Raw genomic sequence first — 15285 nt, 5'->3', positions numbered from 1 at the left:
ATCAGAGGCCACTTTTGTGTTTTTAACTCAATTTAATCCAAACTGTAAAGGCAGTGTAATTAACAAAAATGAACATCCATTTGTGACGATCCACATCCACAAAACACAGCCCTGATCCCATTGAGAGCTGGGACTAACTAAGAGAGACTTTATAAAATAAAATGAGGCCTGGGTGTTGTTCAGAATCATTTGATTAGAATAGCTGTGACCAGACTTGGGACACAAAATAAGTTGTCAAAATTGAAAAACAGCAGAATGTGCAGATGAGCATGTAGACCTGAAAGTGCACAGATGATGCTAAAAAAACAAAAAACTATGGCAACAATACAATGTCATGAACTTTCAACTTCCAGTATGTCAATGTAGTGCTAATGTTATTTTAAAACTGGCTAAAAATAAATACATACAAAAATAGCAGAGATGTTTGCAACACATGGTGGTCTTACTGGTCCTTGAAGCAGCATTCAGGCCTCAAACATACCATAGCTGATAGGCTGTCATTCATATTTTACCCCAAAGTGAGAAATACATGACTCATTTTGGCACCATGAGATATGAGCACACAAGCCCAAGTGGCACCAACACTGTTCATTGAAGGAATAAGTTGCTTTGACAGCAGCAAACCGTAAACTTTCTGTAATTTTAGTTGCTTACTTTAGTTTCAGTGCATGTGTTAATTCAGATGACAATATGTTGATACTCAACTTCTGTCAAGCACAGGCACAAGGTGGCACACTTGTGATCTGACAGTTCTACAGAACTAATATGGAACTAATTAATATGGACTAAAGTCCATCAGCCCCATCAACTGTGAAAGCACAATACTTTCACATTCAGCAACATCAAACAATGTTGTGACATCAATTAAAAGGATCAGGCCAGACTACCAGAACGATTCCACTGTTCAATATTGTGGATTTTCTCATGCACTCTTATTCCATGTCAATACAAGCCTGATGTGTAAAAAGCAATGTGCAGTATTTCCTCATACATATACAGGGAGGCCTGTAATTGTACAAATGCATTTTTATATTAATATTAAATCATACATATTGATTTTATTTGTAATACTGAAATATATGTATTATTGTAAATTAATTGATACAAGTCATTTGTGTCCTATGTGACGATGTCAAGTACTGTTCCAAATGCACTCATAATACATATTCCAAAAGTGTGCCTTGTGGGGAAAGAGTCATTAAGGAGTTGGTCCGCTTCAAGTGGGATTGGAGGAGCATCTCTGGAGAAGCAGGGCGTGACAGGTGTCGCACACTCGTACCGGTTTCGGAGATGCGGGCAGGGGAAGTTCGTTGTCTGAGCAGCTATTGCAGAAGATCTCGCCGCAGTTCCTGCAGTGGTGCTGGACATGCAACATTCAAAAAGTAAGCGAAGCTCCACCAGTGACCATTGGGGACCAATGGGGCTCTTCTCACCTTGCGTCTGGAGATGGAAAACTCCTTCTCACACAGCTTGCAGCGGCTGGCTTCCTTGTCCTTCAACCACACTTGACCTCCCTGCAACAGCATCATAGCTTCTGTATTCAGCACACTTCAACATTGATATCATGTATGAGTGCTGTTTACTTGAAGTGCTTTGTTGGCTTCTTTGATGTCCTCGATCTTCATTTTGGATCTGTTTAATGGAATGACATAATAAAGCCATCCTACTGGAGCTTTAGCTCTCAAAATATCAAACATACTCGCTAAGTTTAGAGCCCAGTTCCTCAAGGGCTTGTTCTTGGTCCTCACAGATGCTCTTCAACTGCAAGTTCTCATCCTGGAGGCGGTGGAACTCCTAAAAAGCATAAAAAAACACACATACACGGGTCACATTCATTGCCTATATGTGCCCTGTGATTGGCTGGCGACCAGTCCAGGGTGTACCCCGCCAGCTGGAATAGGCTCCAGCACCCTCTATGTTTATAGTTCATGCAGACGTTTGTTACCATCTTGAGGCCGTTTATCTGCAGTGCTTGTGTCCTGAGCTGAGACACCGTCTCTTTCTCTCGATGCAGATCGTTTTGCAGCGTTTGCCTCCACTCCCGCTCGATCTTCAGGTCGGTCTCCAGCTGCAGGCTGTGAGGACAAAGGTCGCCAGCACGCACGATCATAAGCACAAAGCAATTTCGGCATTTCAAGGTTGTTTCTGTTTGGCTTACAGTTGCTTCTCTCTATGGTCGATCTGCCGCTGCAGGCTGTCGGCCTTGTTGGCAAAGTCCATCTTGAAGCGCCTGGTTCCTTCCTCGGCAGAGGTGCGGTGGCTCTCGGCCTCCTGTAATCTGTGCCATTATAACCAGGGACAAACTCAGGACCATGGAGAGAAAATAACTGGTGCAGGAGTGAGGAGGAGGAGGAGGAGGAGTAGGGTGGTAAAAGGAGAAAAGAACCAGGAGAGATGTGACAGACGTGGACAGACGATGGCAAGGAAGGATGAAGACGCTACAAACACACCAGAAAGATAAATGTGCAACTAAAGCAAAAAAAAAACCCAAAAAACTATCAAGACACCAAATAATACCAGCACTTTCAAAACACCAAACTTTATTGATCAAGGTGGTAAAAGACAGTGGCATTATGGGATGTATTTTATGAACATGTATTTAGTGTATGCGCCATTATTAGGCTTTCTTCTATCACTACAGTCAATATTAAGCTGAGATGTGACATTCAAGGTCCTTAGACAAGCGTGGGAGATTTACAGCAGTGTGACCCAGTGCCATGGAAGCAAGTGGAGCCACCTGATCCAGCAGATGGAGCTGCGGTCAAGTCCACATCTACTTATATTTACCACAGAAAAGTCAAACTCAAACACACAGGGGGTCAAAGGTCACGGCCAACAACGTTGAGATGTGTACCCCACAAGAGTTAGCATCATTACAGCTTTCCATCATACTTTGTTTTTACTGTCTTATGCCTATTGAAGGAGTTATTTTGTACAGACGGGGTGTAATAGTGTAATAGCGGCCTGCAAGGTGGCCTAGTGGTTAGCATGTCGGCCACACAGTCACGGGATATGTACAAATATATCGTATGTGTAGATCGGATGTGCGTGTGTGGGTTTTCTTCGGGGGCTCTGGCTTCCTCCCACATTACAAAAATATGCATGGAAAATTAAACTGTCCACAGGTATGAATGGTTGGAGGTGTACCCCACCTCTCGCCCCAAGTCAGCTGGGCTAGACTCCTGCATTGGTGTAATTCAAGCTATGTCATTCTTGTAATGTCGGAGGAGTCGTTGAAGCTGGAACAATTATTATTGTTTGTTGAGGTCTACTCAATGCTATTTTCCAATACACATATGTACTAGGCTTTCCAAGGCTCTACTATTATGCATAGAAATGCTTTCCCAGGTACTATTATTAGCATCAGTTAAGCCGAGACTAGATGAATAACGTAAATCACTGCTGGTCACTCATAGGTTGATTTGTCATTTGCCACAACATTGTAAAAATGGAGGATAAATGACTAAAAATGGTAAAAATAAACACAGATGCTAATAGTAAGCTACTCTGTTAGCATCTAATAACCAAATAAAGCCGAGCCTCAATCCCCTCCATTCTTATGGCTCCAACTGATGTGTTCAATGTGGCATGTTTTTCCCAGTTTCCTGTTTTACCTAGTTTCCTTACTATTTTGAAGTGTGAAACCAACTACAACCCGAAGTGAGGCTAGTCGTGCTCCCCTGAGCCAAGGAGGCACCGTGCAGTGGAAAAAACTGAATTTGTGTTCCGGCTAATGTTTTTCTGTTGTGTGGGGTAGAAGAACCCACTGATACAAGTTATAGTTGCAATCAGATTAATCAGATTAATTAATCAAATGCATGTAAAGTAACTACTATGAGTTATACACAACAGAAGTGATTTTCACACATTCCACTAATGCAAAATTGTAACCGATTTCAAGAGAAAATGAGAAAGGGTGCAGGTGACGATGAGATAAAATGAGAGATTTCACGACACTGATGATATTTTGGTTACAAACGGCACAATCCACTGCAGCCCCACAAAAAAAACGGTGTGGGCAAAGGAGAAAAACAGGAATATTGTTAAAGTTGACTTAATTCATCCAGTCCGTCTCTGTGTGTGTTTGTGCTCAGAAGGAGATGTCCTTGACTAGCTTGTACTGGTGTTCCGTGTCTGTACTGGCACACTTGACAAATGACATGGCCAGCGTTCTGGTCTGACTTAACAGCTCTTTGTCGCTGCACGCAGGAACAGGAACCGATTGCAAAGCAATGTGGGTAAAAATGGATTGATGGGTGAATTCATGGTATAAAAAGAAAAAAAAGGTGAGAGGGAGGAGAAAGGGGGAAAAAAGAAAATGAATAAAAAGGAAGGAAGGAAGGAAGAAAGGATGTCAATACATCAGTATTCTAATGTCATCTAATCTAACTGTCAGTAAAAAAAATGTGACATTATTTTGAATATTACTTCATCATATTAATGAACTTTTGGTTGTCTTTACTCGAAGCTGGGCAGAAACCCGAGGGGGTCACATGGGGCTGGGTACTATGTTGCAGCAGAGGAAAACATTCTAAACTGATCACAAACAAGATGAAGCAGATTTCAACTGATGGGTGGGTGACTGGGGGAGGAGGAAGGAGGTATGGAGCGTGCCTTCTAAGGATGCAGCGAGGAGTAAATCCTCATGAAGCGCAAGAAAGTGCCACATGTTGCAACTGAATTGATCATGCAGTAGCAGACATTCTCTAAATTAGCTCACATAAACCAATCACTGGATTTCTCCCAGGAAATCACTCAGAGTTTCCAAGAAGCCACAGAACATAAAGGGGATGGAACATAAGTGGCACCGTGCTACACGTAATACCACCTGACCTCATCATTAGGTACACCCGCACGATCTAATGGCATATTATACAATAGCTCTTAAAGAATGATGCCTTCACATATAGATCGAGGGGCAACAAAAAGTCATAAAAATAGAAACCTCAGTGAGCGTTTTCACATAACAAAGTCCATATAGAGTGTTTAATCATTAACTGGTGTTAACGTTTAAACTGTTTCTGCCGCGCAATGAGATGAGAAAATACTTGACAGCCTTCCTTTGCTGCATTACTCTATCGTGTTTTTTGAAACTGTATTAATTAATAAATTAACACTGTTTTGTGGTTGAATATGCTCTATTATTTGTAAAAAAAAAAAAAAAAAAAACTTTTTATATCTGACTGCTGTGCCCCGCCCCGCTTTTACTCATGTTTTAACTGTGTATTAACCAATGAATGTTGTATTTTGGTGTGTCTTCTACTCTGCTTACTTGCTTTATTCAACTCCATTCTTCTGTAAAGTGTCTTTGAGTATTTTGAAAAGCGCTATACAAATAAAATGTATTATATCTATATATATATATGCATATTTAAGTAAATTATACATATTAATGGCCTAAATTGAATATTTTCAAGCATAAAAATTGCTAAATAAATAAAAATACAAATATAAGGCATTATATATCCCAGACTGTGAGGAGCCTGTCAATTGAGTGACGTCAGTAAGTTGACAGGTTAGCAGTGTAGAGATTGGCCGACAGCAACTCCGGTGAATGTTCACGGCACATTACATTGAGGAGACAATAGTCACCAGGAAGTATGCTCTCACTGCTAACATGTGAGTCTACCTTATTGTATTGCTGTCTGAGATGGCTTATTTTCTATGATGTCTATTATATTGGATAACACAAGTGTACAGGTGACTATTGGGGTGTTATTTCATGTCTACGTGGCTCTAATAATGGTAAAATTGTATTTTAAAAAGGTCCTGAACAGATTTTCTATGCTCTAGGTACAAAAATATTTTATTTATTATTAGTGAATCCTTCTTTGCGGAAATTCACTCATCGTGGTCGGGTCTGGAACCAATTAACCACAATAAATGAGTGACAACTTTATTACACCTCTATCTGTTCAGGTCAGGATTTTTTTGTGTTTCCATGACAACTGATAAGAGGCTTGTGACGGATTTCCTCAGGAGAAACCCTGACACTCGTGACTTGGGTGAAGACCCAAAAAACTTTCTTCTGGCTCTCATCTACAAGGTTATAGTCCAGACCGCCTGATGATAAACTAGCATGACCTTACTATTGTCAAAAAAGTTATTGTATAAACACATTTGTTACAAATGTTATTTCTTGACTTTACAAGATCAAACGATACAGGAGGAATTGGAGACGGGAGAGGATGAATGATTTTCCTGTGCTGGTTATCTTGTGCTTAATTAGGACAGCCCATGTTGCTCACCTCTGCTCCAGTTGCTTCATAGTAGCAGTGATCTGATTGGTCTTCTCCTCCAGACGGCTGATCATGTTGTTCTTCTTCTTCATCTCCTCATCAGATGACTACAACACAGGAATGCTACACTCAAAAGTCTGGCAGAAGACCAACAATTGTCTTTATCTAGCTTTCCATCCACCCATACGTGTACCTGCATCTTCTGGTACATCTCTACATTGATAGCTTTGACTTCGTCCAGTTGGTGTCTCAGCCCAATCAACGTGTCCTGTTCATGGAGAATAAACGTTTCATAAATGTATCCAAATTTCCAACTCTATAATTGTGATCTGAAGTTTGATATAGTAGAGGATATTGTGTACTGTGATGAATGAACACGGCACAGATTGAGATTGTGATTGGATACTGTACCTGCTTCTCATGAATATCTTTCTCAAGAAGTTTCATAGCCAACTCCATTTCCTGCTTCATTGACACTTGGACCACCAGCTCGTTCTCCACATCCTCAACATAAAGCAAGGAAGAATTCAAGTGAGCCGTCATTGCCACAACTCACATGATACGCGTACAACTTGGATGACACGGAGGTGTGGTCTTACCTGTCTTAGCTGACATTCCTCCTTTAGCTGTCTTTGTGCCTCGTTGTACATTTCATCCAAACCCTGACGAGATTGTTTGTAGGTGTCTCGCTCCACAGATACATCACCTTGAGATACCTGTGTGGGAAACCAAGAAAAACAAAATCAGCCTGTTCTGTATTGTACCCATCAACAATGGAATTACTTATACCACTAATACATCTCAAACAGCTGGTCCTCGGGATACGTACAAGTTCCATTACTAGACTGTGATTTAAGTTGTGTTTTGGTGTAAGTTGGCTCTTATACCTAAATTAACTCCTAGGGCACTCACACTGTACACACGACACATGAAGGTTTTATACATATGCATACAATACATTAGTAAAACAGTAATTAAAAACAATTGTGTCAATAACAAGACCACTACACTGCTTGGTTATTACTCGCTTTCAGAGGTACGGTTAAAGAGTTTTGTGATTTCCAAGTGTCTGTGAACGTGTGAACTATGTGTGCGGGATGAAGATGGCTGTGTGCTGAATTGGTTTGTCCAATAGTTGCCTGTTTTGTTTCAGCAATAAAGAAACTATTGATCGACACCATGCTTGTCATCCATACTACATCCAGGTACAAGTTACAATACAATGTTTACAATCGAGAGTGAGCACCTCTAAATGTTGTTGTGCCTTCAGAAGAATGAGGCTGTTTTCACTCCTCAGTTGCTGGTTTTCTTCTTGCAGTTTGATGATGTTGTTTTTGGCAATAGCTAACTGCACACAAACACAAAGTGGAGAAAAACTGACAATGAAGTAAATCTGTGACTTCCATCTTCATTATTAATGCCAAACTTGCTAAGAGTGAGTCTCACCTCCTCTATGAGTTTAGAGTTGGACTTTTCCAGAGAGTCCACTCTGCCCTGAAGTCCATGAACTGTAGAACTGGACATTGTTTATAAGAGTGAATTATGAAATTATGAAATTCCATACCTTATAAAGTCTGTTTTCCATGTAAAAAAATGTCTTACTTTAGTTGTCGATTGAGCTCCTCTACATAGTTCTTCTGATCAAGGATGGATGCTATCTGACTGTTCCTGTTGGCATGGAAACAGACATTACACTTTGAAGGGGACTTACACAGAGTGCATAGAAGAGGGACATAAACTACATGAGAATGTACCTCTCCTCACTCCTGTAATCATCAATGTCGTTCTTTAAGTACATGGAGAAGTCAATCACCCCGACCTAAAAATAAACAATGAATTGATGAAGGTGGGTAGAACAAACTGAGATGCGCTTCATTAACAAAAAAGGCTAGAATTAACCCTTGAAATTAAAAAGTCATAAACAAACATTGGTAGACAATATGCTCTTAGCATATACTACAGTACGCTCTTTCCACAGTAAAAATACCATTAGTCCGCTCACTCCATCTGACAAACTCAAAATTCTTGCTTCTTGAAACTCAGGTGAGTAAAAATAAAGCTTTTAATCTCGATTGACCAGATGGAGGAAGTGGAACTACTTTCATTTCTTGATGGTTTCACATTTGTTTACCTGAATGTTTTGAGCAAATTCATCCTGAGGAAAACAGTCAAGTGTGTGTTTACCTGAGAGTCCAGGTCTTCACCTTTCACACACAGGTTGGCATCAATGACGTTCAAGCCCACCAGCAGACCCACAATGACAGCACCCTCCTCCTCCAACATCAGCGCTGAATTCTCATAGAAGTCACTGCAGCAGAACAACAACGTGACAACTTGCTCTACTTCGCTACACTCACATTATGCTGAAAATTAAAAAGACTCACTGTTAATGTTTGTGTGTTATTGTATGTGTGTTTGCATGTACCAGAGAAGGTCTTTTCTGGTAATCAGTAGTCGCAGATAGTCGGCCAGCCGCTTCTGCATGAGGGCCAGTCTCAACCATGCCCTAGCACGTCCTAAGGGAGTCCTGAGTGCAAAGAAATTGTTCATTTTCAGGTTTTGATATAGTACTCCATGTCTGACTAAACACAAGCAAAATACCCTATATAGACTACAGACACTCATGTGGTTATTCCTTACTTGAGTCCTGGCAGATCTCGTACAGAGGCTGAGATCTCAGCTGCTTCAGGACACAATTTTTCCACCAGCTCCAGAGGACCCCACAAAGACTTATTAAATCCCAGAAAGGACTTTTTCACTGGAAAAATATGAGAGCGAAATAAAAGGCTTCAGACACATGGCATCTACTTTGAAAGGTGTGTACCATACACACTGAGCCACAGCGGCACGACTGACAGCCTTACCTCGCAGACCATGCTTGAGGCAGTGTTCCATGACGACAAAGAACTGCTGCAGAGGTGGGTAGTCCGAGTCCAGTGTTCTTCCAAAACTTAGAGCGGACTCGATCAGACCTTTAATACTCAGCTTGGCCATGTTGAGCAGGTTGGCTCGCTCCATAGCCATGGGGTCCCGCAAGTCTGAGACACAAACAAAAAAAGATTATCACTAAAAACATACTCTTAATTTATGGGTACAGTATAGCGGGTTGAAGATTGTAGAAAATGTGGGTTCATGGCCGGTGCAGCAGAGTACTCTATGACTCTACAATTAGCAGTAACAATGACGTAACACACATTAAAGACATTACATATGTTGTAGACAGTGATGGTGCATTATAAATCTTTCTGGAAAATTATTGGCGTCATTCAGAAGATCAGAAAAATGCAAACCTGTTTGTGGGGAACTGCACACTCTGCCTTGTATCTAATCAGGAAATTCGCAAATTCTGTTTTTTTAATGATTGGAATCATACAGAAAATATACTGCATATTTTACACATTAATAATATAAATTTGCCTCCCCTGCCTGCAAGTCTAATATTTCTTCTCGCAAAAGCTGTAATAACTGGGCACTTGTATGATTGTGTTTCAAGTTTCAAAAAGTCAATCTTGGCTCTTTGTGTCTCTAAAAAAACAGCTGTGAGTATTAAGCAGTCCGTTCATGCTGAAATCTGCTGGTACAATTAACTGAATATGAACAAAAATCCATTATGACAGACAACCATAATGTACCCCACTGGACATGTTCTGGATTTATCATGTAGATGATGCACACTGCATTTAAAAACCTCATTAACAACAATACCATTGCTATAAAGGGTGCAACACAAGAGCAAACGTTTCCTTCCTTAGCATCAATAAAGCATGTGATGATTCAGGATTCAGTCAGAGACAGTGACAGTACAGACTAAACGGCGACAGCACTCAGATGTGAACAATCAATTGGCTGCACACATGATGATATGAGGTAATGTTAGCACTCCTCATCATCATCATCATCATCATCATAGTGTCATGCTTGTTCCTGGTCTATGTACAAATACCTATGTTAGCAATGTGTTAATTCCTGCATCTTTCAGTAGTGTTATCATTAATACAATCCTTTATGAACATCATGAATCTTTACCTTGGACGGTCCATTCTCCTGATATAGATGCTCTGTTCTCCGACACTTTAGGCAGGACATGAATGCTCCCTGAAATGGTTTCGGATGCTTTCCTGGCTAAAGCGAAGATGGGAGCCTGCCATCGTCCATCTCCTCCCCCGCCGCCCCTCACAGTGCCGCTTATATTCGGCTTATCCCCGCCACCAGATTTCTCCTCCTGTAACCTCAATATCCCAAACACCTGCGCTTTGTCTTTGCTGCTGTCGCCTTCGGATAGAGCCAGGTCGTGCTCGGCGGGAGTTGCCATGTTTGGCTCTCTCTCTGCAGATATGCTAGTCGATGGTCAAGTGCCACCCTAGCGTGGTTTAAAGCTCACCCTCTGTGGGTTAGCTCGACGCTTAGCTCACCTGGCGACCGCGATGACAACCGTATCTCAGAAATAGCGGCGATAGCATCGGCTAATTAATGACAGATGAGTAGCTAGCCGTCGGTCGTCTACATGGTGAACGTCCGTCCAGGTGGCGGCAAAGCACAATGCTTCTGTGTCTTCCCCTTCTCCTCAGGGACGCTTTCTATTCCGCACATGTTGTTGCTGTGGAGACGTGTTAATACCAGGCGGATGTGACCGTCAGACGGCTAGCGACGGTGGCTGCTGCTGCTGCACCCTCCGGAGGGGCGGTGTCAACAACACACTCACGAGACACACAATAGGAAACACGACGTCATGGTTGTTATTACCGCTCTATCGCCCTCTGCTGTTTCAAGCGAGAACTGCACGGCGTGGGTAGCCTGTTCTCGCGACACTTCTAAAAAAAAACAAAGCTACCACAAAATTGCCTTCTGTGTGATTTCAATAATTGTAATAAAAAGATTTTCCGCTGCCGGGGCAAAAAGAGGAAAAGTCCTCCAACGGTCAAAATGACTAAATTTGCACATTTCCTGTTCCAACACTGGAACATCAACTGGAAACATTGTCTCAAACTGTGCTGTCTCACACACACTGCGTGCAGTTAGTGTGTTTTCGTTGCTATCACTGGTTAATGTGGTTAATATCTAAGGAATGTTTCTGATATATTTAGTCTGCTGACTAGCCATACAACCTGGTAAATAATAACACTCATCTACAAGCAAAATCCTTCCAGTACAATAGTAGTGAAATTATTATTGGTTTAGGTCACTAAAAGAAAGAATAAGTCAGAAATGCAGATTGGCTATCGTTTCCAAGATACAGTATTGGGTCAAAATAGGAAATTCATGCAAAATGAGGCAAGACGGTAGTTTATCAGAAGGTAATTAAGGTACAGCGTGTCTACAAGCAAGGAGTTCTATCTTAAAGCCTGTCTCCACATTCCCATACATTCATTGTTCTCTCTCTTGGAAGTGGACAAAATGCATGCATGTAGAGAAATTTCATGAACGGTAGCAGAATTTTACTTTGTAGTTTCCTGGAAACTACAAGGCGGATAATTATAAGCAGCTGGTGGCAAACCTCTTGAAGTCCTACAAAGCCTTTAGCTGCAATACTGTATGTCACTGAAGATACACTTTTTGCATTCACATCTAGTTTTTTTTCCATTGAACTGTGGAGAAGTAAGAAGTGATGAGCATTTGGGAACGATTCCACAAATTGCTTGTGTGTCAAACTTGCCCAATAAAGATAATTCTGGTTATGAGCAATGTGTGGATCAATTCTTGGTGCATAAATGAATTGATACAATTAAGAACGTATTGCTGTTGCTGTCTTATGTCAGACAATAGTGAGTTGACATTATAGTGAGAGCTTACCTTGGCTGTAGGCTAAGCGCTCCATGCTCTCACTGTGAGTGATGCCCCAGCGATGGAGGCTCTGGGGGGAGTACATGGCCAGTGACAGCCTCGTTGACTTGGCGTCCCGGTGCCAATTTGATAGCGAGTCTGGCTGATTCTTGAGTCTCTAAATGGCTCACGGTGGTGTGCTTGAGAAGAAGAATGTGTATATCAGTGTTCTTAGCTCTGTGTTGCCACACACACACACACACACTATGCATACATTACACTGAACCCTTTGCACTCATACGGTATTCTTTATCAAACCAATGTTTACCTTTATGCTGCAGCTTTGGAAATAGACGTCCATTCACCTCATTTTATGAAAGTTAACCCATCGAGCAAAGGCATGAAGCCTCCATTACAACGCACACTATGGTTAGAAGCAACAGGAAACAATGAGATGCTCTTTTCCCCCTTGTTTGCATTTTCCTGTCTTTCTTTACTGTGCAGCTAAGCTCTTTCTTCCATTCTGCCTCTTTCTCATGCTAATAGCTTATGGCTGACCGGGGATCATATGACTGGTTTACTTGCAGATTCTTGCTGACTGTGTTAAGTCCCTGCAGAGAAAAAAAAAAAACATGGCTCATGACTTAATGTTGACGCCCATGTAGTTGTTTGCCCACTTCTGCTTCACATTTGGATTTCATTCATCTGCTGGTTTGGATTATCTATGTTTATTATTATCTATATCTATGTTGTGTACTGTAAGACAAAATTCAGTAGTACATGAGCAGTCAAGTTTATCAAAGAAATGACTTGTGTGTTAGGCCTTAAAAGCATTAACGTCAAGCCACGCAATAACAAAAAGTTCCAAAAGTTCAACGGTTGTCTCATCAGACAACAGTATTTTCCAAAGGTCTTGGGCATCATCAAGTTTTTTTCTAGCAAACTTGAGACTTTAAAGTGGACCTATTATGCTTTTTCGACTTTTCTGACCCATAAATGTAGTTAGAATGTTGCATTATTGGGGTTAAACACTGCCAAAGTTTCAGATAATGAGGTTTGCGCGTTTGGAAGTGAGCCCTGAAAGAAGTTTGGGGTGGCTTGGTTTCAAAAGGCGTGGTAAAAACTGCCCCTTTGTGATGTTACAGAGGAGCGGACTTCCTTATATGGTTCATACCTAGGAAGCACTTTGGGCGTGTGACCAATCACAGCAGAGTGGGCATGCCCGCAGGCGGGCTGTGGGTGGAAAAAATTAAAAAATAACCTTTTGGCAGGAAGCACAAAGCTGGAATAGGTGCAGATTCTGCAAAATCAAAAATGTTTTCTGTGTGGGTTATTGTGTTTAGTTGCTCTATAGGAGTCCACAACTCAATACAAAGGGTCGAAAAATGAGTATAATATGTTCCCTTTAACTGAGGCGAGTGAGGTCTGCGGTTTTTTAGATGTTGTTGTGGGTCTTTTGTGACCTCTTGGATGAGTCATTGTTGTGCTCTTCGGGCGATTTTCCTTGGTGGGGACTCCTGAGAAGGTTCACCACTGTTTCATGTTTTTGCTGTTTGTGGATAATGGCTCTCACTGTGGTTGGCTGGAGTCCCAAAGCTTAAGAAATGTCTTTCTAACCTTTCCCAGACTGGTAGATCTGAATTTATATCAGGGGGCAATACGTTTTTTCACACAGGGCCATGTAGATTTGGATTTTTTTCTCCCTTTATAATAAACGTTTATTTAAAAACTGCATTTTGTGTTCAGTTGTGTTGTCATTGACTACTATTTAAATGTGTTTGATGAGCTGCAACATTTAAGTGTGACAAACATGCAAAAAATAAAGAAATCAGGGAGGGGCAAACACCTTTTCACACCAGTATATATGCACACCATACGAGCATGACAGAGCCGTTCATCACACATGGCTCAATCAATGCTCAGTGAAAGCTGTTTCAATGATATATAAGTTTGCCATACTCTGTGGTGCTAAGGTAGAATGCAACTTAGTGAGTAAATATTACAAGATAGAAAAGCATGAAAACATTGATTACTTTCTCTCACCTTAGAATGTCAGCGATGGACGTTGATGGTCTGTTCCACTCCAGCAATGACAGTGTAAAAACTGTCTAAGTGGATGGATCTACTTCCTGGAACCACAAAGCAACACCTATCACTCATATGATCAATCTACATAGCTATATACCTATCTATCGACCTATCTATCAAGCTATCTACTGTATCTACCTATCTATCTGCTCACAGCAGCAAGATGCAGTTGTTTTGAAGCAGTAAGCCGGTACACGCTGTGGAGACATCACAGACAGAAACCACAAGCATCACCCCACACAGCACCCAATGAGCGAGAGAGGGGGAAGGGGACATCCAGGGAGGGAAGCGAGAGATGAGAGAGGAGGGATACTGAAAGGTTTATCTACACAGGAAGGCATGAAGCGGAGAGGTGGTATAGGTTTACTGATCGTGGGCTATAAATAAATGAAGATGTGAATGAGTGCAAATGGTTTGTACTTCCTGAAGAGGCTAGCCCAAGACTGATAATTTGACAAAGAGGAAGGAGCTTGTAGGAATGAATGATTTACATGTGATTAATGGATATACCCCCATTGAAGAACAGTATGCTAACTGCACCATAAGATGTGTTTGGAATATTGGTTACCTCAAGCTACATGAAAGGACAAATGCAACAAAATTTACGTATTACTTATTAAACACTTGTATTTCTAGACGATTGTGTTTGTTTGAGGTTAGCATTAATGCACATGTCAAATTGTTCTGTTATCGTTTTACTTCCGGATTTGCTTTTACTTTGGAAAGAGGCACGAGCCAATCGGAACGCCAATGGCGGCTAACGTAGTCAGCTACTGGGTTTAGCAGTGTAGTACTACATGTAAGTATGTGAAAAACTTTCGTTTTCACATTCGTTTATCAAAGTAAGACTGAGCATAAATGTAGTCATTCTCTTTCGTTTTAAGTCGGTCTTATCACACTGTACAAAGCGCTGTGCCAAAGTACAAGAACAAATCTTATCTTCAAATGTTGTGTGCTGTGTTTCTGCCAAGTATACGCTAGAGGGCGCACTCACTCTATTTTTTTAACAGGTCATACTTTTGAGGTCATTAAAACTCATGCACATACACTGGTAAAACAGTTTTTTAGGTGTATGCTTGCCATATGAGTAGCATGCATATGTATAGTAATAGAGAAGATATACATATTTAGATATAACTCGTGTTTAAAAGTAGCCTACAAATACTTTTTCTCAGTATGCAACATTTTGCACTAATGT

At 41.1% G+C, this 15285-nt stretch overlaps 1 protein-coding gene across 5 annotated transcripts; it reads right to left on the bottom strand.

The window, feature by feature from the left end:
• Window positions 1-28: 28 nt before the first annotated feature.
• Window positions 29-14312, bottom strand: rufy2 (RUN and FYVE domain containing 2). Of its 5 annotated transcripts, XM_058089045.1 has the most exons (21): window positions 14226-14312; window positions 14043-14128; window positions 12030-12199; window positions 9104-9277; window positions 8880-8997; window positions 8665-8766; window positions 8424-8547; window positions 7994-8058; window positions 7842-7907; window positions 7686-7755; window positions 7486-7587; window positions 6839-6955; window positions 6651-6743; window positions 6433-6507; window positions 6249-6346; window positions 2159-2278; window positions 1946-2075; window positions 1700-1794; window positions 1584-1632; window positions 1434-1514; window positions 29-1360 (listed from the first exon to the last, which is right to left on the bottom strand). In XM_058089045.1, the coding sequence occupies exons 3-21, from the start codon at window positions 12103-12105 to the stop codon at window positions 1217-1219; spliced, it is 1899 nt and encodes a 632-aa protein (XP_057945028.1). In that variant the 5' UTR covers window positions 12106-12199; window positions 14043-14128; window positions 14226-14312; the 3' UTR covers window positions 29-1216. The 5 variants fall into 5 exon arrangements, with proteins under 5 accessions (XP_057945028.1, XP_057945027.1, XP_057945029.1 ...); XM_058089044.1 differs by having other exon boundaries at window positions 14043-14303; XM_058089046.1 differs by lacking the exons at window positions 14043-14128; window positions 14226-14312 and adding an exon at window positions 12328-12638.
• Window positions 14313-15285: the final 973 nt, after the last annotated feature.

This window comes from Doryrhamphus excisus, chromosome 12 (assembly GCF_030265055.1).
Source record: "Doryrhamphus excisus isolate RoL2022-K1 chromosome 12, RoL_Dexc_1.0, whole genome shotgun sequence".
Taxonomy (NCBI): domain Eukaryota; kingdom Metazoa; phylum Chordata; class Actinopteri; order Syngnathiformes; family Syngnathidae; genus Doryrhamphus; species Doryrhamphus excisus.
Note: the sequence above shows the minus strand (reverse complement) of the source record. Positions and strands in the feature narration are given on the sequence as shown.

Bases quoted from the DNA above. Each gene is read 5' to 3' on its own strand.
- rufy2 (XM_058089042.1), bottom strand. From the start codon at position 10,551: ATGGCAACTCCCGCCGAGCACGACCTGGCTCTATCCGAAGGCGACAGC. The intron at 6,347-6,432 runs GTACACGTATGG...CCTGTGTTGTAG, and splicing joins AGATGTACCAGAAGATGCAG to TCATCTGATGAGGAGATGAA. The intron at 1,795-1,945 runs GTAACAAACGTC...TATGCTTTTTAG, and splicing joins AGATAAACGGCCTCAAGATG to GAGTTCCACCGCCTCCAGGA.